Genomic DNA, 10,523 nt, shown 5'->3' with positions numbered 1-10,523 from the left:
GGTGTGCCAAATGTCCAAATGTCCAAATGTCCAAATGACCGGCTCGTGCCTCTCGAGTTGTCTGCTGCCGCAGGAATGTCTCTGTCATCTAAATCAGCTGACCAGGCCTCCATGTATTTGGTTTCTCTAAAACAAACACAAAAGCACTGTAGGTCGGTTTAATATACATATATATACATACATATGTATATCTTTATATATGTATATCTTTATATATATATATACACACATATATATATATACACACACATATATATATATATATATATATATACACACACACATATATTTATATATATATATATATATATATATATATATATATATATATATATATATACACATATATATATACATACTATTGTATATAATTTAACTCTCATTTTTTAGTCACTAAGCAACATTTTCATCATAGCACATCTCATTTGCACTAAACAACATTCAAAGTAAAACATGGCACAGGACGACTTTTTCCTTGTGTTTTCATAATTTGTCATCTTGGAAATATCAAATCCTCTTCTCAAACTTTTTTTTGTACATTACTATGGAAAACGTCTTTTTTTCAACTTTGTTTTTTTAAAAACAAAAGGTTTGTATTTATATATCTATATATCTATATATATTCATATATCATCTTCTCTCTTTTGATTTAGCTTTGTTGTGCAAATTCAGCAGTAACACAAGTGGCACAGCACGGGGGGAGAGTACGCAGTTAAGGGAGAAAAAAAAAGAAGCTTTTAATAAACATAAGCCGAGTTATGAAACTGAAAATGCAGAGTCGGTTCTGGAGGAAGAGTTTCCCTGCAAAGTCCTTCCTCCTGGTCGTCCCTGCAGTGGCGGCAGCCCACGTGTTGCCAAGCATCCATCCTGCTGTAGTGTCTTTGAGCAACACACTGAATCCTCACCAGCTCCAAGGCTGCTGCGCTGTAGCTGACCCCGACCTCTGACCTCCCTGTGGAGGACGGCAACAGAAAATTCCTTACAGGGATCGAGTATCGCGATAAAAGATCCCTGATTCTTATTGGCTCGCAGTTTGAATGGTGGCCGTGGAGAGCTACGAGCTGGCGGCGAACGCCTTTCCAGTCGCATTTCAGCTCTGCATCCAGCTGAAAGAGCTTTTTGGTCACCGGTGTGCGTGTGCCGGTCCTGATCGTGGCCAAAGTACCCGACTGCTGCACCTGTAAGAGTCTAGATGTGACGAGGGCCGTGATGAAGATAAACACTCTCCTGAGCTGAGGTCCTTATCGGCTGAGGCTGAGGGTGCGCTTGATTTGGTTGTTGGGGGCTGGGTTGGTGGCTCAGAGACAACAACAAAAAAACTAAAGAACAAAAGAAAAACAGCCTGCCTGGCCCGGCGTGGCCTTAGTTCCAAACTCTGCTGTCTCTCCTGTGTGCTGCTGCTGCTGCTCGGCGCTTGTGTCCTGGCAGTCTTCTCCGCCGCTGTTCGCTGCTGTTCGCGAGGGTGATGACAGACAGACTTCAAACGTCGAAGGGTCAAAAATGTCGAAGGTTTGTCGTGGGAAGGCGTGTCGGTAGGCCAGCTCTCCCCGAGCCGAGGGGCGCGATCGGCCCGTCCTCAGCTGGCCAGCGCCATGGTGTCGATGACCTGCTCCAGCTTGCCGCGTAGCCGCTGTCTGCGCGACTGCTCGTCCTTCTGCAACGCCGACAGGATCTGCAAAACGGATGTGGAGGCTGAGTAAACTGCAGCGTCACACCTGAATCGCTTATTTCAATCCGATAGCTTTATGTGAGATACAGCAGCTCTTTGGCACAAACACTAAACAAAAACCCATTCATTTCAGCTAATTTCAGCTCCGCTGTTAGTGATTACATTTCAAACCGATGCTGACAACATGGGTGGGTTGAGGGGGGGGGAGGGGGCAAACGTTATGCCTATAAAAGACACGCTGACGGCTGCACGGAGTGTGTGCAGGAGTGTGTGTGCTGAGGTCTGAACAAGAAAAAAAAGGACTATATTTATGTGTGCATTTGTCTTTGTTATGCGTCATTTAGTTTACTGTGAATTTGTGCATTAGCGCATGCGTGCGTGTGGGAGCGTGTCAAGGAACGTCCGTGTGTTTTTGTGCGCGTAAGGTCAGGGCACGCGTTAGAGGCGATGGGGACCTAGCAGCTGCCTACATCTGGATAATAGGCTGTAATGAAGGGGAGCAGTTGGTTTGAATGGAGCCAGCTGCAACCAGCCAGCATAACTACTGTAATACTGTTGCTAGGGATGGTAGGGATGGGGGGGGGGGGGGGGGGGGGGGGGGGGGGGGGGGGGGGGGGGGGGGGGGGGGGGGGGGGGGGGGGGGGGGGGGGGGGGGGGGGGGGGGGGGGGGGGGAAGAGGCTGGGGCTGCTTATCTTTCACTGCATAAAAGCTCGATAAAGTTGGGAAAGCAGAGGTTGAAGGAGACCTGTCTATGAGGAACTCTGGTTCAACGTTCTGATCATATGTATGAACTTATCTGCCGGCCTGTTTTTTGGCCTGAGCAGTGACTCTTTCCGAGCCTCGTCCTCAACCAGCTCCAGGAAGTCAATGCGCCCAGCCAAGAAACACAAATTGATACTTCCCACTTTGGTTTTAAGAGGACAGATGTGGAACGGGTATCAATCGTCTCGTCTACCCTCTTGAGTCTCTTTCACACACACGGTTCCTGCAAAATGACCTGTATGGCCTTTCAGGCACCGCCATTGATTTGCATTACACCCACAATGCACCGCATTCAGGAACATTTGCGCCTTTTCACACGCGTCGTGGCGAATAGATGGGATGGGATTTTATTGTTCTCGTAATGTTTGCAGAGTCTGTGAGGTCATTCAAATCACCTCTGAAAAGAATTTCAGCAAATGCCAAACAGGTCACGGATTTAAATGCGTGAGCAGAGTCGCTCTGCAATGGTACTGCTCTCATTCTGCTCCCGTTCACACATGAGCCCACGCAGGGGAAGTTCATGGACATTACAAGGATAGACTGCAAGTGTGAAAGGGGCTTCAGCAAGAAAGCGAACGCACGACTCGAGGGCAACATGTTTGAAATGTTTACGGCGTGCGATGGCTCAAATCATTTGAAGAGCGAGTTTCGAACGTGTGTGACACCGGAAACGTCCTTTATAATACATAGAGTTTCTCCGTTATGCTCTTATTTACTTCCCAGAGCCTAAGCTGGTTGCCTGGCAACCACACTGTGTCTCTGCTGGCTGTAGCTTCATTATGTGGTATTGATCTTCTCATCTAATTTTCAGGGAAAAAAAGCAAATAAGCGCCTTTTTTCAAAATGATGAAACCTATACACACACACACACACTCCTGGTTTTGTACAGAAATGTTGAGTTTTAATCAACCAGCAGCAGCTCTAGGATCCTGTACACGCAGGTCTCTCCTAATGAAGCGCCATTAGCTCCATAATGTGTTAAGCTCACGCTTTAATTGTGCATCCTAATGGCGATAATACCTTCCAGCTCTCACCAACGTGGACTGGGTATCAGCGTAATTGAATTAAAATGACCTCTTGCTACTAGTCAACACAAGTGAAGTGAAACAGGCACACCCCGCTACCAAGCACTTTCAACGCTCCGTTTCCCCTCCCACTCCATTCTCCTCCATCTCCGGGGGGAGCTCACCTCGTCTTTGTATTTAATAATGTAGGAGTAGATCTCGTGCAGCGCCGACATGCTGTTGAACTGGCTGAGGTGCAGGCGGGACTGCTCTGCAAGGTAGGCACTCATGTCCTGATCACTGATGACCGGCATTCGGGAGATATCGGAGTAATACCTGCGGGAGAGACAAGAGTTTTATGCACCGCACCATTCATATTCCATCAAAAAGCTCGGCTCACGGGTCGTGATACTCCGAATGCAAACGGCGGCAGCTGGCTGCCGGGCTTCTCACTGAGAGGGATTGACGTTCAATATTTAGCTGATGTTTCAGTATCTCGCTCGAGGACACTTTGACGAGGGAGGGACAGTCAGACGCGGCCGAGGAAGGGTGGACTGTGTGGCGTTCAGTGGCATATCAATGTTGAGGAAAATGATTATAGGGGCAGAGGGAGTTATTGGTTATTTTGTTCTTTGCGAAGAGGCGTGTAGTTTGAACTTGCAGGGAGAGCAGCTCCTTTTGCTTTGTTTCACTCCAGATTTATATTGTATTTGAATTTTTGCCTTGTGAGCTGTGAAAGCTGTGAAGCCACTTAAGAGTTCAGCGTCTCACACAAAGACACTTTGACAGGAGGAGCCGGGGATCGCTCCACCAACTTTGGGATTAAAGGATGACCAGCTCTCTCCCCCCCCGGGCGACAGCCGCCCAGCTGATCTGATACATAGTGGGCGACAGCATCACCTGTATATAAGTCATATTAGTGATTCTACTATTTTGAATTTAGGGTGTGGCGTTAATAGTCCATTTATTTCACCCTTTCCCATCCCAATCATTTTCATCCAGCTCCTTGTTATGATAACAAAAAGCCCTTAGAAAGTGAGGCAGGAGTACAATAGGAATACATCCCAACATTGAGCTGTACCCAGACCAGAGTCCACCATCAACCATCTCAAGGTTTACAGCAGCGGAGCATCCTGGGGTGGAGCGTAGATTTGGAGGCGTAATAGAAACAAGGTTTAACTGCACCCAATTACCCATCACCTATAAATCCTTATCTTATACTGCCTTCGGATACTCCGCGAGAGCCTCGGGACTCGCTGCAGCACGCTCAAGTGTGTCGACACAAAGAAATGGACCCCGTACCAGGATAATTGTCTGCTCCACCGGAAGGGAATGGGACCATGCCCAATGGACGCGTCATTTATTTTATTTATTTAACCTTTATTTATCCCGGTTAATCCCATTGAGATTTTTTTTAATCTCTTTAACAAGGGGTACAATGACCAAGATGGCGGTGTGGTTTCACACATAAAACACAGACACATTAAAAACAAAACACTTAACAGCACAAGATAAAAAATGTAATTAAAAAAACGATCGTAAACATAAAAAGAGAGATAGACTTAAAATAAACCAGTAAATTACATTAACTAGAGAATTTTCATATAGTGATTAAACAAAGTGGAAAAGGTTTAAAACAAAACATTAAATATCATCATAATGAACTGTTAAAAAGTTAAAGTGTTGCTGCAACTCATACTGCCAAAGCTACTTAGAAACTGTTGGATTCTCCCCCCCCAAAAAAACAAGGACTGTGAGTTGTTCTTTGAGAGCAAACAGCTGCAACAAATCCATCTCTTATTTGTATGTTTTTACATCGCTTGCTACTTTACAGATGATTTGACACTCAAAGTGATTATTTTGTATTTTTTGTCTTTGACCTTAATTCAAATGGCAATTTAAAATGTCACAGACGGAACTGGCATTACAGATATTTCCTACACTCTTTGTGCACTGTATTTCATATTCACGGGCCCGGAGCGAGCTGTAATTAAAATAACTAATTTAATAGAACCGTGTACTGTGAGACCAGGGAAATACTTCCAATGCTTGTGGCGGACAAAGTTCAACCTGTTACGTTTAATCTTACGACTGTTTAAATTGTAATTTATCTCACCACCTCACTTTTCTTTGAAGACAAGTTTACAGATTAGTCAACCTTCCCAGCTTCAACGACTCATATGGATTTTTGTTCACTTCGCATTAAGAACTGTGGATGTGCACCAAGAAAAATACCAACTTTATGTCAATTATTCGCCCTGTGTTACCTTGAGTAATTGGTATACAAATGGTCATTTTGTGGCTGAAGTATTCCTTTAATATTGATGATGGGTTCCACTTTGACGTACCTCTCGACCCAGTTCTTGTAGTTGGGGATGTCTTTCGCGTAGAGAAGCTTATTGGAGGGCGAGTCCTTTCCCAGTTTGTGTTCTGACGTGGAACAGGAGTCCATGAAGGTCTGGGCCACCACGGACAGACAGGCGTCCGTGATGCTGTTCTTGTGGATGTCGAATACAAACTGGGGGTTCTTGATGACGTTCACCCAGAACCGCAGAGGAAGACTGGAGAGGCAACACAGAAGAGACCACTGTGTTAAAGAAAATATTCAACAACACGTAATGAAATGCAACACGGGAAATTTGAAGTGACTGAGTGCTTTGCTTCGGCTGCTTATTTGATTATTTTCCATATTGCACAAATTGTGTGCATTAAAAGCTTGTTTTTTATATTGTGTTTGTAATAATCTTGCTCAGTGGGTGCCATGGCCCTCAAGCTGTGTAGCAGCTAACTGGTAGAACAAACTAATTGGTCATAACTTTAAAAAGAGTGACCTAAATTATTTGCGAATATAGCCTATTAATGTATAAACCCAAACAAATACTGCAATGCCGGTCTGAAGATGTTATTAAATTGTCCAAAAAATTATGAACAAGCATCCGACACAGCAACTATTTTAATTTGTTTTGCATTTTGCAGACCTGGATTTAGTGATTTAATATAATACTTTGGTTCGCAGTGTTGTTCACACGGAAACGGGGTATATAACATTACAGACGGGGTATATAACATTACAGGGCTCCCAGGAGCACAGCGATTATGGGTTATTAACAACAGTTGGAACTGCAGGTCGCATGATGTCCATCTGGCTCACAAAAACCTAAAACCTGCAGCTAAAAACCTGCTGTGGTGGCTGGGTGTGGTTAAGCTCAGCTGCAGAGGGGAGTGGGGTAGTACGCTCAGGGAACGGTACCAGGTGGAGGCCTAATTGGCCTCACCTGGGTCTAATGATGATGGATCCCATTACAAGTGTGCAGGTGGACAAAGGAGCGGGGTGCTGGGATTCGGCAGAACGGCGGACCTACGCTGCTGTCCACAGGAGCAGATCAGTGGAACGCACTAGGGAGACCGCATCGCCTGCAATTAATAAAAACACCTAACTAGTGCCTGTCTCTATTGTCTCTGCGCTAGGGGAATACCACCCGCGGTAACACGCGCTTGTTACACCTGCATTACAAACGTAACACATGTAAAACTATCAGAAACATTAAAAATGTAGTCTTTGAATGATCACATTTTCAACTATTCCAAAATGCAGGAAATGGACAATGGCCATCAAAATGTCATTAAATTGCTTGTTCTGGCCGACCAAAACTCGACCACTCGTAGATATCCATGTAACTATCACATTGGAGAAAGACCAGCAACAGATTCTGGAATCCGCCAATGTTTGACGTTTTGCTTGAAAAATGATTTAAATATGCCTGACTCAGTCAGGCATATTTCGGACGGCTTAGCTAGGGCGCGACTCGAATGGAACTGTCACGAGAAGGTGAAGATCTCTTTGGGCCGCGGGTGAAATTTGGGGACAAATGTGGTACGACCTTGGAACGGCATTCCAAATCCCATCCCACCGCGCGTCCGTCAGTAACTAAATAACTCTCCCGCTCACCAGTTGCTCTTCCAGGTGTGCCGTACGTCGTAGTCTGTGATGGAGTGCTTGTCGGCCTGCTCGTCCAGGAAGTCGAACATGTACTTGATGGCCAGCGGCAGGGCGCTGCCTCTGTGGGCCGTGCTGAAGATGGTCTCGAACAGGTCGTCCACAAACTTCTGCAGCGTACCCTGAATGAAAGGACGAGGACAGAGAGACAACATGAGGAATTTAAACTGTACATTTCAACAAAGTATGAATTCTTCATGGACACATTGGTTGCTTGAGAGTTGCTCCGTGGTAAAACATTAACTTTTTTAAATTGTAATATAGAAGTAGGAGCCGGGATCTCATGTCTTTTGCAAGTCGGTAGTTTGTCTCCGATTCCTTTCGACGTTTTAATAAAGCTTATATCACCTTATTATGGAAACTCACTCTGACCTTTGTTTTCAGAGGTTTTACTGTTTTGTTTTATTACTTGTATTGATTTTGGTCATTCGTGTGTTGAGCACTTTTGTGCTGGTGATCATGAATTAATCCATACGCCCTCACAAACATCTCCTAAAAGGAAATCCTATGCACCTAAGTTTAAATTCCACCTGTTAATCCGAAGAGGACCACCGTGTGAAAGCTCAGACAGAAGGATGAAAATAAACAGACTACATTCTGTGTCGTGTGGCAGAATGTAGTGCACCATTTCCACCCACTTGTAGCCACATCACCTGAAGTGTGTGCGTTTCTAGTGTGAACGGCCCCAGTGGGAAACAAAGCAATAACCCAGGCCCCGTGACTGCCTCGCTCTGCCCACTGAGCTCTGCAGAATCACAAACAGGAACCTCAGCTCTCGGGTTCGGAATGGCGCGATCCTCCAATGACAGTGCCTCAACATAATTGCATCAAATGAAGCTCAATGAATTACCCTAACAACACATTTGTTTCCTAGATTCCTCCATCTGGCAGAATCTATTACCGAGAAGATGTTCGGGGATCGTATTTAGTCATTGCAAAATGGAGCAGGAATGAATTTCCTGCCCCGGTCGCGGATCAAAGTACTGAGATCTACATAGACAGGACGCAGAAAGACAGCTATGGAGAGACACGGACAAGATGAGTTTCTCAATTGCATTTGCCTCTGTTTTGTCATCTTGCATCTTCAATCCTTTAATCTTCAATCCCTCGACAAATTACCTGCCTCCTGACACCTCCTGTATCTGCCTCCCTGCACTCTGCACCACAAGCCCACCTTTTATTAATCTGTTTCTTTTTCTTATTACCAGTGGAAATTGAAAAGCCGACTCTCTTGTAACCGCTGCCCAATGCTATATTTCCATTCCCCCTGCTACAATTAGGAAAGAGACAATGAACTGAGAGACGCCGAGCGAGGAAAAGAAGCTGCATGCTGCAAGGATGGAAGATGGAAGGAATTGTTATGGGCCTGTTTATCCCTGTGTGTGTGTGTGTGTGTGTGTGTGTGTGTGTGTTTACAATGGGTCCTTTCTTACATTGGTAACCAATTTGGTTAGGTAGGTCTATACATCTTTCCTGAGCAGCAAGTATATATATTAAAATACAATATACAATTTCACAGACAAAAGTGATCCCACTGCTGAACCAGCTGACTCTCTGTGGGGTCCCACAGGGGGTATGGCGGTCCCGCAGGGATCAGTGCTCGGTCCTCTTCTCTCTAATCTCATGACACATCCACATTGGCGGAATCAGCGAAATCAACACAACAAGCTCTGACAACATCTCCCCCAATTCTCCCTCACGGTCTCCCGGCAACAAGACACACGACACAACAACAGACAGAATGAGAAAGTTAATCAAAAACCTTTTATTCCTCTGTATTCCTTTCTATAATGATACATAATAACAAAAGCACTTTGAGTGAACACACATTGACCTCCAGAAGCCGGCTGCTGTCTGCAGCGCTCCTCCATCAATACTGGAAGAAAATATCAAAAACTGTTGTCCCAATTAGATACTTAAGACGGAAAAAAACATGAGAAAATAGGGTCCAGGTTGAAAATACTTTAAGTTCAAGTCTTCAATGAGCCGACAGAGTGGCCACTGGCTCGACACCCTCCTACCCGAACTCCCTGATTCACTACGAAGTGCAAATCGACCCTCATTTCAATGCATTAAATGCCAATCCTCTCCTCTTGTGTGTGTGTGTGTGTGTGTGATCCCTTGGTGATGACGAGTTACGAGTTACTCGACTCAATCCAGGGGGCCGTCTTCAGAGTATCCCCCCTCACTTAACATGATCTCCTTCCCTCTATCGCTCTCTCTAGAGAAACAACTCTCATTTCTGCTCTACACTAATGTGTAACTTCATGCACCTGCAACCTTGTAGCACTTGGAACTGAGCGTTGTGACACTTGGCTTCTCCTCGATCTACTATGGGATGGTAGCGCATTTGTATGTCGCTGTTGGACCAAAACGTCTGCCAACCAAATACATGCAAATGTAAATATGCTGACAGAGGAATGCTTTGAGTTTTGATGACGTGTTTTGATATATTTTAAGACTCCTCAATGACCCGCAGACTCTCCGTACTCGTAGTTTCCTCAACCATCAAATAGGTGAGGTGGATCCCTTTGCTTTAAAGAGCTGATAATGCAAAATAAATACCCCATTAGGCTGAGTACTGTGCAGTTTGAGAGTTTTGTTTTACCCTGACTTGACATTTCATTTTTAAAACACTCCTCTGTCTTACTTTTGTAGCGAGGAGCCGTGTCAGATAGATCTCAGAGACCATCTTGCTGCCTCGGTCGCCCTCCCTCTGGTCCGAATGGTCGTGGTTCTTCACCAGATGCCACAATTTAGTTCCGCTCTCCAGGTCAGGGGTTATCATGGGCGTTCGTGATCGTAGGCTGTCTGGACTACTGGCCGTCCTCAGCATACTCTCTAAAGCCGGAAACACAAAACAGAATAGTTGGGAACTCGCTCAGCTTTGAAAACCTTGTGATTTAGTGATTAAATGTCTCATATAAGCAATTCAATTCAATTCAGTTCATTTCATATAGCTCAATATCACAAACTATGAATTTGGGCTTTACAATCTGTACACACACGACATCCCTGTCCCAGGACCTCACATCGGATCAGGAAAAACTCTCAAAAAACAGGCGCATCAGCAGGGGCCATGGCCATGGT

The 10,523-nt window shown here is 45.0% G+C and overlaps 1 protein-coding gene across 1 annotated transcript in view; it reads right to left on the bottom strand.

The window, feature by feature from the left end:
* Nucleotides 1–387: 387 nt before the first annotated feature.
* The window catches only part of LOC117733865 (plexin-A1-like), a 208,227-nt gene continuing 198,091 nt past the window's right edge, over nt 388–10,523 (bottom strand). Inside the window, 5 exon segments of the mRNA XM_034537776.1 lie at nt 388–1,672; nt 3,622–3,772; nt 5,785–5,997; nt 7,386–7,555; nt 10,084–10,274. Coding sequence (XP_034393667.1) covers nt 1,577–1,672; nt 3,622–3,772; nt 5,785–5,997; nt 7,386–7,555; nt 10,084–10,274 — 821 coding nt within the window. The 3' untranslated portion in view covers nt 388–1,576.

Source organism: Cyclopterus lumpus, chromosome 7 (genome assembly GCF_009769545.1).
Source record: "Cyclopterus lumpus isolate fCycLum1 chromosome 7, fCycLum1.pri, whole genome shotgun sequence".
Lineage (NCBI taxonomy): Eukaryota > Metazoa > Chordata > Actinopteri > Perciformes > Cyclopteridae > Cyclopterus > Cyclopterus lumpus.
The sequence above is the reverse complement of the archived record's forward strand: the minus strand, read 5'-3'. Positions and strand labels throughout refer to the sequence as shown.